The sequence below is a fragment of the Engraulis encrasicolus genome, chromosome 1 (assembly GCF_034702125.1).
Source record: "Engraulis encrasicolus isolate BLACKSEA-1 chromosome 1, IST_EnEncr_1.0, whole genome shotgun sequence".
Lineage (NCBI taxonomy): Eukaryota > Metazoa > Chordata > Actinopteri > Clupeiformes > Engraulidae > Engraulis > Engraulis encrasicolus.
This window is the reverse complement of record NC_085857.1, coordinates 20,242,049-20,260,649: the sequence shown is the minus strand read 5'-3', so window position 1 is coordinate 20,260,649 and position 18,601 is coordinate 20,242,049. Positions and strand designations below refer to the sequence as shown.

The 18,601-nt window shown below is 42.8% G+C and overlaps 1 protein-coding gene across 1 annotated transcript in view; it reads right to left on the bottom strand.

Annotated features, from left to right (window-relative positions):
- Nucleotides 1-1,491: 1,491 nt before the first annotated feature.
- The window catches only part of smc3 (structural maintenance of chromosomes 3), a 77,272-nt gene continuing 60,162 nt past the window's right edge, over nt 1,492-18,601 (bottom strand). The window contains exons 25-29 of the mRNA XM_063198461.1: nt 15,099-15,311; nt 11,117-11,305; nt 4,554-4,731; nt 4,088-4,194; nt 1,492-3,008 (exon numbers count right to left, since the gene is read on the bottom strand). Coding sequence (XP_063054531.1) covers nt 2,937-3,008; nt 4,088-4,194; nt 4,554-4,731; nt 11,117-11,305; nt 15,099-15,311 — 759 coding nt within the window. The 3' untranslated portion in view covers nt 1,492-2,936. The remainder of the gene's footprint in view (nt 3,009-4,087; nt 4,195-4,553; nt 4,732-11,116; nt 11,306-15,098; nt 15,312-18,601) is intronic.

Sequence of the window (18,601 nt, the reverse complement as noted above, 5' to 3'; positions counted from 1 at the left end):
GTCCAGACAATTTGTAGGCCATGATCGCCTACTGACGTCATGTGTTTTTCTTCAGGGAACGTTTTCATTGTTTTACAGTAGGCTATAATAAGATACATGACCATCCCAAGAAATCATTCCATCATCCCCAAGCATCCCTTCAATTGATTGAACAAAAAAACTGTCCATATTATCAATGTCAATGTGCACATTTATTGAAAATGGCACCACATCTCAAGTGTCTTCACTTGACATGCAGCCCCAACAGACTATTGTCAATGTTTTTTTTTCATCAATCATTTTAATTTTCAATGAATCTCATACTGTAGGAACTGCACCAGACAAAACTTCCAGCATCAACTTGATCAAACCAGATTCACAATAAATCTCTACATATGACTTCCAAGCAGCCATTAACAGTCTGATTGCTTTTTCTTAGACCATTGCATATTTTTTATTTTTCTATTTAGGTGTAACACGCCTTATGTTTATGCTTATCTGTGAATGTTTCTGTATGTAAAGCCCATTTGCTTAAGGTGATTACGGAGATGACAGTCAATACATTTTAAATGTTCAAGTTTATGTTGCCATTTTTTTCTGATCCAATCAATTAAACTATGCTGTGGGATGATGAAATAATTTCTTAAATATACCTCGTCATTGATACAGACCTGCGAATACATTCCTTGAAGATAAGCACGTAAGAACAAGTGTCATGGCTTACAAACAGCCTTGACATCAAATGCAAGTGAAAATCTGTCGTGAGAGTAGGACTATAAGAAAAATGGTCTTTGACTAGGCCCCAACCTGTTACGCTGATCTGATGATAAAGTTGGAGCAAAATGTATGAAATGTACTGCTTTTCAATAATCAATGCCCTATCTCCGCGAATGTATATTAATCTAAAAACACAAGGCGTGCAAGAAAGTTCTTGAAGTGATATTTTGTATGTTTTTTCATGATTCCATATTTTTTCCCCCGAAATTGAGTGATTCCATTTTTGCCCTATGCATTTTTTGTAACCATTACTTACCAACGCCAAATTGTTTTTCTTCATCTCGTACAAACATTTTTTTAAAGTCCAGACAGTTGCCTTTTGAAATCACTTCAGCTTTGTGTCTGTGACACGCTTTTTTCTACACTAAAACGCCTGAATGAACATCCTCCATGACCAGTGATTCAATTGTTTTTTATTTTTTTGCCAGGAATAGGCTGAACATACTGCGACAGCTCAGCGTCTCATTATGGAGGTATCTAAGAGCTTACACTGACCTCTAGTGGTTGAATGGGGTGCAGTTGAGGTTGGCTAGAATCCTTACAGCAGACAAGGCAAACCAGCTGGTAGATCTTGTAATAGAAAAAGAACCTAACTGTTTTGTTTTCATTGCACAATAAAATTTGTACGATTCTTGTATTATGGTTATGAACTTCTAATTTATCGTAGCTTGGTCATTCACCAAACATTTTTTTTAAATCACCTCTAATGAAAAATCACTGACAATAGGCTGTAGACAATGTTTTTTAAAAAGTGTTTATTGTTTTTAACACGAGTTAAAATTCCAGTAGACTGACACTAGCTACATTATACAGCAACGGGCTTGGACAGGGAATGCAATTACATAGTAAACAAAAAACAAAACTGTCGTCTGGAAAAACAAACCAACACAAATGTGTAAATATATAACTTTAAAAATGCGTCAAGAGAAGTAGTAGACTAGAAGAAATATATTGGAAATAAAAGCAATGTTTTGCTTGAGTGAATCACTGATCATCAGTCATTTGATGATCAAAATAAATTCCAAATTTTGAAGCAGTGGCTTCAGTTTTATGATTACATTTCTTGTTTCGTTTTAGAATTCAAACTCAAAGGGAACAGAGAGGCCAACTACTACAAGTCGCCAACTACTGGTAGAAAGCTTAGTCTTGGTAGAAGATAGCTAATGTAATTTATGTAGAGGTGAATGCAGGTAAATTGGGAGGACACTTTCTTTTTTGGCATAAGCGAATGGCCCAAAGTGACCCAATTTACCTGAATTAACCTTCATCCTGACATTGACTGGTTTTTAAAAATTCACATTGTCTACACATCCCACAATGAAAACGTCACATTGTTTTAGACAGGATAAAAGATCGGAACAAAGATGTGTAATGTAAAAGTGGAATAACACATAGGAATAGCAAAAAAACAAAAACAAAAGCAAAAAGCTGAACTTGGCGAACACCAACACTGCAGAAAAGCAGTTCATGCCAATCGTTTCATTTTTCATTTTCTACCCCCCACCTTTTCTTCTCAAAAGACAAAACGGCATACAATGTAACAAGCATATAAAAAGCTAAATTTTATCTTTTCTTTTTTTTAATTATATAAAAAACCTCGAACTGTTTACAGAGCTAACCCTCACACCTCTTGACTTGACACTTATGCTGGCTTTACCATATCTCCTCCCCTAGGCACCAGAGATACATAAACTAGAAGTACTGTTAGGGATGAAATTACAACACAAGTTTTATCATTTTACACAGCTGGGGTGAGTTTCTCAAAAGAGAAGTTGTTAGCCTGTTAGCAACTTCGATAGTTGCCAATGCCAAAAACGCTTTGAAAACAACAAAGTAGCTAATGTAGTAAGCAACTTTGGTTTTGAGAAATTCACCCCAGCAGCAGTAAGGTCATACTACTTATGTTCTCATTACATCCATAACAGTACTGCTACTCCATAACAGAACTTCAAATTTTACTTTATACATCTCTGGTATGCACCCACTCCAGCTCAATCTCAACCTATGGGTACATTACCTGCCTAAAGACTCTGTAGTCTTTAGGAGATTGATGCAACAGATTCCAAGTTGAGTGGAGAGATTTGAGGAGTGTCCTGTGTGAGTGTATAGGGTGGAGAGTAGGGGTGGTGGTGAGGTGTGGTGGGGTTACAGGTGAAAGAGCAGAGCTGGAAGAAGGCCTCTTATCCGTGGGTGGTGTCGTCCTCCACAAAGTCCTTCGCCTGCTCCGCTGAGATCACGTCAATGTGGCTCACCTGTGGGTGAAGAGGGGGAGAGAAATGAATTCATTTCATAGGTTTCCGTTTCATTTCAGTAAATATAGTAGTATGGTAATAGTTTGTATTCAGAATTTTTTTTTTTGCATTATTCAGTTTAAATTCACATCTCCAATGCTAAGGCAACACTCGTTATGCCAATCAAGTGGGTTTTTTATTCAGAGAGAGGGAGGAGGGGGAGACAACAAGACATGACTGGCAGTTTGTGACAGTTCAGTTGGCAGGCACATCCAGTCCCGAAGCACGACTCGACTCACCAGCAAATCTTCCACCCTCCTGACTGACTGACTGACTGTCTTTCACAGCCAACATGCAAACAGCATGAGGCCATGATTTCAATTTACAATTAACGAGGCAGCTAAGTTTGTGTTACTATTTTTGGTTAATGTCTCACAGAGACATAGGGCACCAATTGGATATTTCGGGTATCTGCTGGGCAGTGCATGACATGGCATGCATATAACAATAGTAATTGACAACTGACATTATCAGTGTGACAGGTAAAACAACTGTGAAAAGCAAACCTTTCAACCTCCTGAGTGACAGATGCTTACAACAGCACGAAGCCGTGATTTACTGAACAGTATATCTATAAATAACAAGGGTGATCACTTTGTGTTCATGTTTTTGATCCAAAAGACCACTATTTCACAAATCTGTTGACATTTTTGTGAACATAGTGGTTTTGGAACTCTGCATTGATCAGGTTTGTGCATACATAATGTACATAATGTGCACATGAAATGGATGCATTGCCATTTTTACAAGTAAGAAAAAAAGCATTTCATCAAGACCTGTTATATTGCTAGCAGGAGAATATTGAAGTTATTTTATTGCACCGTGAAAAATACGAGGAAAAATACCAGGATGGTCATCAAAATTACACATTTCACACTTTGAAAAGCATTTCTTTCTTCTTCCTCCTCTTTCTTCAAACCCAAGAATTGCGTTACCCATTCACTGCTCACCTTTTGAATGGGCAGCATGAATTCTGCAAACTACTACAACACATATTACACAGTGCACCTTTGGACTACCCATCCTTGCAAGTTGCTCACCTTGTTTCTGAACTTGACGCCGTAGAACTTGTCCGCGGACTCCAGCAGCTCGGGCCTGAAGGTGGTGGTGATGAACTGGGCGTGGCCGGCCAGCTCCACAATCATGTCTGAGGGAGACCAGAGAGAGAAACCAGGGTTAAGCTACGTTCACATACAATACTAGCCTCTCGCTCACTCGCCTACTCGGCACTCGTTCATGGAACGCTCGCTAGACGTTCCCGCGACTTTAACTAACAATCATCTGATTATCGTCGTCTTTCAAATATTTTCCGAGACTTGGTCTGACCAAGAGCATAACAATTTCCCAAACAGCATGGTTGACCTGCCTCCCTTGGTTTGCTAATGGTTTTTTGCTTCCCGTCAAAGTGGAAGGAGTTCCCGATTTTTCTGAAGCTCAGAAGGTACTTGCAACGCTAGTAGGAACGCTGAAGGTGTCCCATCACTAGGAGGGCACGGCCTGGCTAACCTGAGACGGCCTTCCTGTGCTGGGCGTCCAGCGCCTGGTCGATCTCGTCGAAGAGGTAGAAGGGCGCGGGGTCGCACTTCTGGATGGCGAAGATGAGGGCCAGAGCCACCAGCGATTTCTGACCTCCGGACAGCTGCTGCATCTCCCTCATCTCCCCCTGCTTACCCGTGAAGGACACCTGGGGGGGCGAGAAGGAGAGAGATTGATTGATTGATTGTTTACATTTATTGCCATTTCAGCAGCTATGGCTATACCATGGCCAATACAGATAGAGAAAAAAACATTACATCACATTTAAAAAAAAGGAAACACAACTGTATAAACTAGACTGCCTGTGCAGTCGCCTTCGACTGCTTAAGGTATATCCCCGAAACGCGACGCTTCCTGTCCCCCATCATTCCTACCACTCCCGTCCACCATTTCGTAAACGTATATGATACATACAGACGTGACATGACGTGCATAGGCTTAAAACCAAACAACTATTATGAAAATGAAGCAAAAAATGGGGCAAATGGTTATACTGTTTTAATGGTTCAGTGGATAGACCACATTAGGTACTGTGTAATAACCAGTGTAACAATATTTAATACAATGTAATACCAGTGTAACACCGCCATTTTTTTTACTTAAGCCTGGCTCAAACTACACGACTATCGCGCCGATTGTCGGCTGAAAACCCCCCTTACGACAATCGCTGGAACGTTACCCCCCAGGACCATCGCAAGCGATTGTCGGGAAAGATTTCCTCGTTGTGAGCGACGTTCTAAGATAGAACTTTGGCAGCTCAAAGAGTCGCCGATCGCAAATCGTAGAAATCAAACAGTGTTTGATATTTGCGACTGGAAATAGAACGTCGGGCATTGTCTCGGTGGCTGCGAGCAGCGACAAGATTGACAGTTGCGATTCTCTTCTAGTGTGTGGTGCACCCCGACGCCAAAATCGGACACACAATCGCTAGTCGTGTAGTTTGAGCCTGGCTTTACATCATGTGTTTGTGCGTAAGTGGTATTACATGGTATTGCATATTGTTACACTGGTATTACATAGGGCTGGGCGATTCACCCTGAAAAAAAAAATCTAGATTTTTTTCATTAACAAACTCGATTCACGATTCACGATTCGATTCAAAACCCCCCCCCCCCCCCCCCCCCCCCCCCCTCCCCCCCCCCCCCCCCCCAAAAAAAAACAAAAAAAAAACTTGCCGAGCTCTCTAGGTGGGTGTGTGTGAGAGAGAGAGAGAGAGAGAGAGAGAGAGAGAGAGAGATAGAGAGAGAGAGAGAGAGAGAGAGAGAGAGAGACAGAGAGAGAGAGACAGAGAGACAGAGAGATTGACAGAGATTGACAGAGAGATTGAGAAGTAGGCTCTGTTTGTGTGGCGATGCCTCTGGTGTGTGTGAGTGAAGCCTACTCGGACTGGACCAGTTTATATGGACATGGGGTAGCCTATAGCAGGGGTTTTCAAAGTGGGGCCTGGGGACGCCTGGGGGGCGTGAGAGGATGCCAGGGGGGCCGTGGCAGATTGGCAGGGAAAATATAGCAAAATGAATTGAATGACCTAAGTCAATGGTTCCCAACCTTTTTCTTAAGGGACCCATGTTTTTACTATTGTAAGCTTTGGTGACCCAACCACGCAAGCGCCTGCACGAGACGGAGTCACAAGATGCCCTCTTTTTCCTGTGAAAACTAATTTTAGTTATTTTATTCCTCAATTCGTCTTTGGTCAAATATAGAATACATGTTTAATGTAGCACTTACAATTTGCTGCTTCTATGCATGTATTAGTTAAATGCTTTGTCATTTAGGCTAATCATCATGGGCTATATATATCTCAAATGAAACCCCTTAAAATCAAGAGGGCTCCGCGACCCCCTGTGGATCTTTGGCGACCCATAAGTTGGGTCCCGACCCATAGGTTGGGAACCACTGACCTAAGTAGCCAAAATAAACCAAAAATAGGCTTAAATCCCAAAGGAATATTTTTTTTCTTTACAATATTTATTTATTGTGCTTTCTGTAGTACCTGAATGGTTTTAGGAATACACAAACTTTATCAAGGTGTGAGACTGGGTGCACAGAAAAAAAGTGTGGCACGTCCCATGTCAGGGGGGGCTTGGCTGTATCTACCTGTATGTGGAGGGCTCATAGTAAAGTTTGGGAACTCCAGGCCAAAATAGCCTGATGTAGGCCTAATTTATCTCAGGACATTGGTAATAGAAATTACCAATTGGGATTACATTGAAACATCTCAGAGAAAGAACAAAACATGTGAGGGGTAAACACTCAGGCACTGTTGAGATTTGTCGTCACGTGCCATCCATCCCCACAATATATTAATAATGCATTATAGTACAGATGTATGGAGGCTCTTGTCCCAGATGAACAAATTTAGCAATTGCCAGCTGGTTTCCCATCAGAGCCCATAGTAATGCGTCTGAATACATGTCGATGCATCTGAACACTGCTGCGTTAACACAGCGAAAACATTTTGGAGCAACGCCCTAAAACAATGCTTAGCTACTTCAAGACGGTAACGTTTGCAAGCCTCAGTAGATTAGATATCGCGTTTCATGCATTTAATCAGACATCAGCGCATTCGCACAGGATTAGAACCAGTTTTGCTGCCGGTAATTTCTCCAGACTGCAACAGGTGGTAAAACTCTCGGCGAAGTTTACCGATATCGCCGCTATCTTTACTGACATGGCGCGTTCAGACGCGGTTACTTTACCACAAGTCTCCTAACTAGTCCCGTCCGAGTAGGGCTTTAGAGAGAGGGGGAGAGAGAGCGCGCGAGAGACAGAGTGTGTGTGTGTGTGTGTGTGTGTGTGTGTGTGTGTGTGTGTGTGTGTGTGTGTGTGTGTGTGTGTGTGTGTGTGTGTGTGTGTGTGTGTGTGTGAGAGAGAGAGAGCTAGCGAGAGAGGGAGGGAGAGAGATTCCTTTCAACTCACATATGGTGGTTAAGATAATATAGGCGAGGAAGCAGCGCATCCAAAACTTTAAGCATGTGTTGAAAACCTCTCTTCTCTCAATAAATTGGAAGCATATCGTAGTAGGTAGTTCTAGCCTAATTGCAGCCGTGATAGCTTCCCACCCTGTGCCACTCTTGTGGTAGGGGTAGAGTAGTTTGTTTAGCATTTTCTCCGCGAGATGTTTTCGTTTCAATTATTGAAACATGCCTGTAGTCCGGCTGCTACGACGTACAGCTTATGACAACACTGTCATTCATAATTTACAAAGTGGTATGTTGTTTAATTCATCATTGGCAAAACGATAGGAGGTAGTGTCTCCTTTTTTGAACAGGAGCCCGTATTCCTCACCCGTTTCACTATATTTCTGTCAAACCATTTCACTCACCACGTTTGTTTGTGCATGTAATGGGGGAGGAGACACAGAGAATGCACTAGGTAGGCTAGACCTACGTCTTCGCCAAGTGGCGAACGTAATGCAATGCGCTGTGCGCTTGGATACATAAACTGACAGATGATAAAAAAAATATAATAAAAAAATCGTATAACGCGATTTCTCAAAAAACAAATCGATTTGACGTTCAAACTCGATTTTAAAATCACATCGATTTTTTGCCCAGGCCTAGTATTACACTAGTATTACATGGTATTAAATATTGTTACATTGGTTATTACACTGTACCTAATATGGTAGATTCACTGAAATGGTGAACCATTAAAATAAGTTGTTACCGGGCAAATCAATCCACCCAGTCAGAAGTTATGGGCCAAATGAAAATTCCGTCATTTTGAAAGTGTTGTCTTCCAAACTCGAATCAGTTCATGAACCTACCCTAGAGCATTCACACACAAAATCTGGGACAAATCCATCCACCTGGTCAGTAGTTATGGGCCAAACAATAATTCGGCAATCTTGAATTCCGCCATTTTGAAAGTGTTGTCTTCCAAACTCGAATCAGTTCATGAACCTAACCTAGAGCATTCACACACAAAATCTGGGACAAATCCATCCACCTGGTCAGTAGTTATGGGCCAAACAATAATTCGGCCATCTTGAATTCAGCCATCTTGAAAGTGTTGACCTCCAAACTCGAATCAGTTCATGAACCTACCCTAGAGCATTCACACACCAAATCTGGGACAAATCCATCCACCCGGTCAGAAGTTGTGGGCAAAACAAAAATTCGGCCATCTTGAATTCAGCCATCTTGAAAGTGTTGACCTCCAAACTCGAATCAGTTCATGAACCTGCCCTAGAGCATTCACCCAAAAAATCTGGGACAAATCCAAACATCCGTTCAAAAGTTATCGCGTTAACACGAAAGACCTTACGCGGCGGCGAGAGAGAGAGAGAGAGAGAGAGAGAGAGAGAGAGAGAGAGAGAGAGAGAGAGAGAGAGAGAGAGAGAGAGAGAGAGAGAGAGCAAGCAGGAGGATGGGGAAGTAGAGAGAGAAAAAGGGAAGAGGAGAGGGAAGGAGTGAGAGGGGAGAAAAATAACGGAGGTTGAGGTAGATTTCAGGGGAGGAGACAGGAGGAAAGAAAAGGCAGAAAGAAAGGGTGTGGAGGGGGGGCAGGGAAGAGAGAGAGAGATGTAGAAGCAAGCAGGAGGACGAGAGGAGGGGAGAGGGAAGGAGTTGGAGGTAGAGCACAAAGGTGAAAGACAAGAGGACGATGGGAAACGTGGAGAAGAGGGGAGAAAAAGAAAGAGGGAGGTACATTGCAGGAGGAAGAGAATAGGAAGGAAAAGGTAGACAGAAAGGAAGGAGGAAAAGAGAAGAGAAGGGAAAATGGGGCGAGGGTGGAGCCCCAGCAAGGAGAGAGAGAAAGTAGGGAAGGAGAGGAAAAAAAATGCACTAGGTTCAGAGATAATAGAGGGGAGGAAAAAAGAGGAGAAAGAAAGAAAGACAGAATTAAGGGATGGAGAGAGAGAGAGAAGGGAAATTGGAAATAACAGAATGAGAGAGGGAGGACAGCGGAGAAAAGAAAAGATGAATAAAGTGTGGGAGGAAGAGAGATGAAGAGAAAGTGATGCGAGTAGGTGGACGACGAGAAAAAAACATCCCAAGATCAAGCACAATCAAATAAGTCCAACGTAGGTACAATATAAATGCCAGAAGAGTGCATCACCACAGCGTTTTTTTTCTTTAATACTTGTTCTTCTGGGGACTGAAATGGTTTTCGGGGAGCTTGCAAAGCAAGCAAAAGGGCACACAGTGGCAAGGCAGTACCATTTTGATTCTGTTTGAGTACACCACACACGCGCACAAGCACACAAGGTTGTTTGAAATGATTCAAAAATGTTTTCCTTGAGTATTAATGCTTGTGCAAAAAGCACAATTCTTTGCCCACTCAAGCATCTCCTGAAATAGACTGGTAGGGGGGGAGAAAAGAAAAATCTGAGCACAGTGAGTCATGTGGTGTCTGCCCACTGAAAAGAGAGCGAAAGTATCGACCACATGAAAAGAACTCAGGAATAAAAAAAAGACATGAGTGTACACAGAGCAATGTTATATCACCTACCCTTGAAACGGTATACATGTCAGATATGTCTTTTTTTCCCCCCGGTATCCATGTGATGTCGGGTGAACGCCCCTTTAGGAGACCTTTGGTTAGAAGACCTTCGGAGTCTTTAGGTTGAGAATAAATGGAGTTCCCTTAGCGCTATAGAGAAGGAGGGGACAACGCCCCCTTAGGAGACCGAATTTGAGCACACGGTTTTGCGGAGTTCGGGATATCTTTCCCTCCCTATACGATTCTTTGGGTATACTGCTTTATCGTCATAACATCTATTCAACGTAAAAATGTTTACCCCTTCCTAACTTCAACATATTCATGTCCTCCGAATCCTATGGTTGAAGTATTGTTAAAGAGCGTTTAAGAACACCCCCCCACCATTCCTCTCCAAGTAACCTACCCTGATGCCCACTCCAGTGAACTAGTGGGCATAGGTGGTGGTGCCCCTCTCGTTGTCGGTGCCACCCTTGCCCCTGTGTACCCAGTCACGTTCTGGTTGTTTTATACCCACTTCATGCCCACTTCTGGTTACGGATGGGATATTGGTATCGGGTTCAGATATCAACATAATTCAGAGATCGGATCGGATCGGAATTTTCCCAAAGTATCGGCATTTTCCCAGGACTGATATTGTGCCAGGTGTAATGTTAAATTGAAGTCCTAACACTAGCATATTAGTTTTCAGGATGGGATTGATCCTTTTTACTTGTTACTTTTACATATTAATTGGTTTCCTGTTCTTCTGACCAAATAGTCATCTCGGGCCTACCTCAAGCTGAAATCCATGCATATATGTGGTTTTGGTATTGGATCGGAGTAGTATCGGTATCGACAGATATCCAAATTTAGATATTGGGATCGGATCGGAAGTGAAAAAATTTATATCGGTTCATGCCCACTTCTGGTACATCCTGGTACCTACCCTGATGCCGACTCTGGTGAACTGGTCGACTGAGTCGCTTTCGTCTTTCGTCAAATCAGCATCTGGCATCTTCCACCCTCTTGGTACCAACCCAGATGCTCGCCCCTACCCAGTTCACATTCTGGTTGTATTACACCTACATCATCCTCCTGGTACCTACCCTGATGCCGACTCCGGTGAACTGGTCGACGGAGGGCACGCTGCTCTGGGAGGTGGTGCCCCGCTCGCTGTCGCCGCCCTCGCCCTCGTCCTGCGACTGGCTGCCCTCCGCGTCGCCTTTCTTCATCACCAGCGTGGCCTTGCCGCCCGGGACCAGCTTCTGGAACACCTCGCTGAAGTTCTTAGACACCTGAGAGAGGCCAGAGGAGGCGACAAAACATGACATTATAGTTTATATAGTTTTAGTTTATTTACATTACATTACATTACATTACAATTAGCAATTACACAAAGATTTCAGCTTCTAGAAAATGTTGCTGAAGTTCTTAGACACCCGAGAGAGGCGAGAGGAGGTGACAAAACATGACATTATAGTTTACATTATATCTCACATTAAATTACATCGCAATTCGCAAGTGCACAAAGATTTCAGCTTCTAGAAAATGTGACATCTGAGGGGAGATGAGATGACGATACATTGCAATATATTGTCATTACATTTAGTAAGAACAGAAAGATTTCATGAACAACATGAACATTTCAGCTTCTGGAACACCTTGCTGGAGTTGGGGGGGGGGATTGCTTGGCTTATGAAACTCCTCACTAAAGACCTTTGAATTGCACTTTTTGCGAGATGTTGAATAAAACTTATTTCATCAGTGACGTCTTCACTCAATCCACAAGGCCACAAGCAAAGGGAGAGGACACAAGGTTAGTTAGGTTAGGTAGTTTGAGTTGGCCCCAAAGATGTATAGAGAGAAAAAATGCCAACACCTGGGAGGAAACAATCACCTAGGCAAAAGAGTTTTTTAAAGGGACACTGTGTGAGATTTTTAGTTGTTTATTTCCAGAATTCATGCTTCCCATTCACTAATGTTACATTTTTCATGAATACTTACCACCACCATCAAATTTTAAGTATTCATTATGACTGGAAAAATTGCACTTTTCATACATGAAAAGGGGGATCTTCTCCATGGTCCGCCATTTTTAAATTCCAGAAATAGCTATTTCTAGCTGCAAAAATGACTGTACTTGGACCATACTAGAAAATATTTGTCTATTACTTAGTAAACTTTCATGTAAAGATCAAATTTGGCAATAGGCAGCCCAGTTTCAATGAGCAGCATAGTTGCAGTACCTTTTGACCATTTCCTGCACAGTGTCCCTTTAAAAAGATCTATTTTTTTAGGGGGTTTTAACCTTTACTGAGATAGAACAGTGAAGAACGAGACAGGAAGCCAGTGGGGGGAGAGAGACGGGGAAGGGCCGGCAAAGGACCCAAGCCGGAATCCAACCCGGGTCAGCCGCATAGCAGACGAGTGCCCTACCATTAGCGCCATGGTAGGGCCGGACAAAAGGGTTTAATCAAGCTAGTTCAGCCACCCAACTAGTGAGTGGTGTTGATTTATGTTCTTGTTCATTCTAAGAAACTAATATTATCTACAATTTTACAGGACTGTAACACTTTCCTGGAACCGCTTACATGACCATTCTGGTTTTTAAAATATATATATATATAATTTTTTAAATTCCCTTTAATAGGAAGCAGCCAATGTAACAAGTCAGGTTTATTTTTGTCCTGATTATTATTTCTCAAGCGTGAAACTGCCGAGTGGCTTGACTAGCCAGCTTGTTATCCAACGGTTACGAAAACCAGACACTCATTACTGGCTTGACCCATCCGCCTCTGCCAACCGCTGAGACAAACAACGGCGACAACACAACAGCAGCAGCAGCAGCCCACTGCCTTTTTCAGAACAGAACACTCTGTTCCTTTTACATTACTGTACCAAGGTGCTTAATTATAGCAATCACACATACACACACGCAGGCACGCACACACAAATACACAAAAAAAGGCTGCAGTCAACAAAGAAGCATCTGTGTTTGGGTCTAGAAGGCTCGTTGCACCTGCTCGTGGGTTAAGTATTTGTGTGTTTTACAGGTAAACTGCTGAATGGTGAAACACCAGTGACTATATAACAGTGAAGCAACCAGACAGGTGCAAACGGAGTGCGTGTTTCTAGGGATGCACCGATACCACTTTTTTGAAAACCGATACAAGTACGAGTACATTAATGTGTGTACTTGCCGATACAGAGTACCGATACCGATACCTTTTACCACCAAAATACAATGAAAATAAATGCATGGCCTTGTTTTTTTCCACCTGTGATATTTTATTGTCCATTTCCATTTAGATTCAAATGTTAGTACATGTATGAGGTGGCACTTTTTTCCATGCTGATACCAGTATCGGTATCGGTGCATCCCTACGTGTTTCTATATGATGCAACTCTCATGTAGTCAGCTAACACTTTTATCTTTCTGCCCTACATTCACCTCATTCACTGGCATACTGACATTACATGCATCACAGTGAACAAAAAAGCAGTAAGCAGCAAAGAGGCTTGAACGTGTCCTGCTGAAGGACACTGTAGCTTCAAGTCTGGGGGAGATGGTTCTTAAGAAGTTAGTCTGAACCTCATTCACGCGTACATGTTTGAAGGTGAGCTGGATGTAGTGAAATGTATAATGTGAACCATTTATATATTACATGTATCGTCCACTATATTGCATAACTGTTGGAAGGTGAACAGGATGTAGTGTAATCTGTAATGTATCGTGCACTATATTGTGCACCTGTTTGAAGGTGAGCTGGATGTAGCGCAAGGTATAATGTGAACTGAATTGAAGGTACCTGTTGTTGTTTTTTTTTTTTTTTTTTAAGCGTCTATGTAATAATGTGAGCTGAATGTAGTGTAATGTGTAATGTGTACGGTATAGTCCACTATGGCATACTGCATTACATACCTGTTTAAAGGTGAGCTGAATGAAGTGTAATATAATGTAATGTAATGTGTACGGTATAGTCCACGATGGTATACTGCATTATACAATATACTGCATTACATAGCCGTTAGAAGTGCAATGTGTACGGTATTGTCCACTATACTGTTTCACATACCTGTTTGAAGGTGAGCTGAATGTAGTGTAATATAATGTAATGTAATGTGTACGGTATTGTCTACTGTGGTATACTGCATTATATACCCGTTAGAAATGTAGTGTGCACATGTATTGTCCACTATATATATACTGCATTATACAATACTGCATTACATACCCGTTAGAAGTGTAATGTGCACATGTATTGTCCACTATACTCCATTACATGCCTGTTTGAAGGTGAGCTGAATAAAGTGTAATATAATGTAATGTAATGTGTACGGTATAGTCCACTATGGTATACTGCATTATACAATATACTGCATTACATACCCGTTAGAAGTGTAATGTGCACATGTATTGTCCACTATACTGCATCACATACCTGTTCGAAGGTGCTGGATGTAGTGTAATGTATAATGTGAGCTAGTGTATACATATAACATTATACATATAACTAGTGTTGCACCGATACCATTTTTTGGCCCCGATACGATACCCGATACCTGGCTGTGCAGTATCGGCCGATACCGATACCATACGGATACCACCCTATTTGAAATGTATATATATGAAGGGCTGTAGTGCATACTACTTGGCTGTAAAATCATTGCATGGCTTTGTCAGGCTGCTGCCTACCTTTGTGAAACAGGAAAAAGACTAATACAAAGTGAATCCTGCAAAACCTTTTATACTTTTTAAATACCTCTATGAAATAACTAATTTCAAGGCTGTTTAGGTGTCATACAAGCACCTATAAATGGTATCGGTTATATTTTAAAATGTGTGTGTATTTCTGACTCTCTTTTTTTAACAACTGTGTACAATAACTGTGTATTTTTAGTTTTGTTTTAACTTTATTTTTTTTAAGGAACATCAAATCTGTCAGGAAATTAGCCTCTTGGCTACAATCTTGTATATTTAGCATTTTTGTTTAAATGCTGCCAATATATGCTGTCCCTTTCTTAAATAAATAAACTTGAAACTTGAACAGTACCGGTTCATGTTGTCCACTATACAGCATCCCATACCTGTTTGAAGGTGAGCTGGATGGCCTCGTACTTGCGCAGCTCCAGCACGTTCATGAGCTCCATGATGGACTTGTAGCCGCGGTCCAGCTCGTCCTGCCGCTTGATCAGCTTCTCCTTCTGCTCCGAGAAGTTGACGAACTGGTCCAGGGCCTTCTTGTTGACGTGGCTGTACTTCTTCAGCTCCGTGTTGCACTGCTCCAGCTTGCGGAAGAGCTGCGGAGAGGAGGGGGAAGGCAAAATAGATGTTCAAATATGGTAGACAAGGGTTTCCCAAAACTGGAGTGTGCTGTGCGGCCTGCCACTATGGGGTGCGTGAGCTGAATATGGCAGCGGTGGATGCGTGTGTTTTTATACAGCATTAATGAACATTAAGTAGTTTTTAATTGTATGCTGGAACTCCTAGACTTCTCATTCAGCAAGTCCCATTGTAATGACGGCAGAAAAACGTCAGGTCTATGGGAAATGGGGATTCCCTAAAAAGTCTATGCATAATGTGTGGAGATTTGGTGTCCCATAGCGCAATGAAGCCACTAATGCTGATGCGAATATGACGTAAAGGGATGGAGAAAGTGAAAAAGGGTGGGGTGTGGGGGTTTGGGCATGGACCAAGGACGAACTGACGCTGTGAGTCATGAAGAATATTTTCACGATTTTCAAAGTCTGTTACAAATTCACAAGTTCACAATGAGTCACGCAGCCCATTTCTAGGCTTCTCAAAGTGAGACACCTGACTACAACTGCTGCTGCAGAAAATGAAACCACTGCAAACCAACACACTGATGCAGGTGTAATCATAGAGTTTTTGTGGAAGGGGAGAAGAGAAGGGATCAAGGACACATTTGCTGTGAGTCATATTTTTAAATATATTTATTTCTTTTAATATATTTCTCAAAGTAGGTTACTGTTTTTAGGAGCTGCTACTGCTAAAATGTAACAACTGAAAACTTAAACGCGACATCTCCAGCTTGTGGAAGAGCTGCAGAAGAGGATGAGGATGAGTGGGAGAGAGGCGGAGAGGGAGAAAGGAGAGAGGAGCAGAGGGGAAGAGAGAGGTGAGGAGAGGATGGGAGGGGGTGACGAGAGGAGGTGAGAGGAGTAGAGGGGGAAAGAGCAGGAGAGGAGGGGAGGAGGAGAGGGGAAGAGAGGAGAAAGGAGGGGAGGGGGAGAGAGGAGCAGAGGGGAAGAGAGAGGTGAGGAGAGGAGGGGAGGTGGGGGGGAGAGGTGAGGAGAGGAGAGGAGGTGAGAGGAGTAGAGGGGGAAAGAGCAGGAGAGGAGGGGAGGAGGAGAGGGGGAGAGATGAGAAGACGGAGAGAGGGTGAGACAGAGAGAGGAGGAAAGGGAGGGGAGGGGAGAGGGAGAGATTGTGAAGGGACCAAGGGTGAGTCGAGGCGGTGAGTCACCCTGAACAATTTTATGCTTTCTAAGTTAGTAGCAGTTGCACTCTGGCACTCTGTCTGTTGGATCAAAACTTGTCCTAGTTCTTGGCAAATAGGCATGCCATTAAAAAACAACGATGGGCTGGAGTCCGGAAACGTTTGTATCCCATTTGGCTTCGGCTGTGCAAAACATTTCTCCTTACTGGTTTACTCTTTCGGAATTAAGCTACGTGTACACCAGAAACGACCGACGCTACCCGAGGTGGCTGAAGAAGTTTTGGCATGGATCCACTTTATTCGTTCTGAATGTGACACTGACAGGTTTGATTTAGCCAATCACATAATGGCTCTGGCTTGACAGCCTGGGAGATTTGGAGGAACGAACGTTCCAATGGGTTTTCATTGAACCGCGTCTCAGCTCATTACCATAATTAACTCGACTTAAATAGCTGATATTCCCTCTGGTCGCTTCACACCCTGCAAATTTGCATTGGCTGGTTTATTTGCTGACTGTCCATAGAGGAATAAGCATAGTGTAGGCCCCTCTTGGTGTGCATAGCTTTTACGCACCGAGCAAAACTCTCTAAACAAGTCTGACAGGCAGACAAAGATGCGTCAGTCTATGCACTGACACCTTGTGGATACAGGAGGGAATAACAATTGAAAGTAGGGCTGGGCGATATGGGAAAAAAAAAACCATATCACGATATGGATTACTTTATATCACGATAACGATATACATCACGATATAGCACAATTACATACGTTTTCAGTTATTCTCTTTATTTGTTCTTTATTTTTTCATGTCGCAAAACAACCTTTCTTTAAAATAAACTTATTTTTACAGTTACATTAACTTATAGTGTGTATTGTGACAACATGAAATGTAATTAAATGATATTCAGTTGTATAAAATTGATAAAATTACTATCACGATATAGGAGAAAGGTCACGATATACACCTTTATATCACAATAACGATATATATCGTCATATTGCCCAGCCCTAATTGAAAGAAAGCGTTTCAGACGGACAGACGGACGGACGGACATACCCTCTTATAGAGATGCTGGGACGCATCTAAAGAGGCCGAGGTGGAGATGCTACCTTTACCTTCACATAAAAAAGCCCATCATGATGGCTGGTGTGTTTGTTATTGCATACAAAAACCAAATCAACTGTGACATTATATGACCCACAACCTTTTCAATGGTGATAACCTTCTGACTAAGATGTAACCTCTGCATAGCCTTGTACATTTGGATCAAAACATAACTGGCCAATGTTCTCGTCTAACTTGTTTACAAACAGCCGTCGTGATGGACACAGTGGATGAGTATTGTTTTTGTTATTATTTGCCAAGCCCTCTCTCTCTCTCTCTCTCTCTCTCTCTATCTGTGTGTGTGTGTATGTGCATCTGAGATCACAGGAACAGTGATGACCAATCACATTATGCGTTGCCAGTCAGGGTCTCGGCCCTGCTGCCCACGGGTGGCACAGAGAGAGAGAGAGAGAGAGAGAGAGAGAGAGAGAGAGAGAGAGAGAGAGAGAGAGAGAGAGAGAGAGAGAGAGAGAGAGAGAGAGAGATGTGGGCCACTGTGAATTGCATAAGAACAGCCAGTGGCTATTTCCAGCCGCTCAGAGAGAGTGAAAGAAAGAAAGAAGGTCAGACAGATCAGCCTCCCACACATGCTCTCTCTCTCTCTCTCTCCTGCTCTCACCTCACCCCCTCACTCGCTGGAGATGTGAACACATATTATTCGCTGGCAAAAGAGCTCTACTTCACACTTTTTTTTGGTCTCCTCTCTTCCACTTCTTTCACACAGATGACACACGCACGCACGCACACACAATCTCCCTGTTCCACCCATGCCTCTCTCCATCTCTGTGCCGTGCCCTACACACACGCACGCGCACACGCACGCGCACACGCACGCACACACGCACGCACACACGCACGCACGCACGCACGCACACACGCACACCTCTCTCTCTCTCTCTCCCCATCTCTATGCTCTACACACACACAGACACACGCACCCGCATACTGTGCAAGTGCGGGGCACTTGGGGGAGCTAGTCTGAGTCAGCCTGGTGTGGGCGGAGGGGGATTGACACCGCAGCTCAA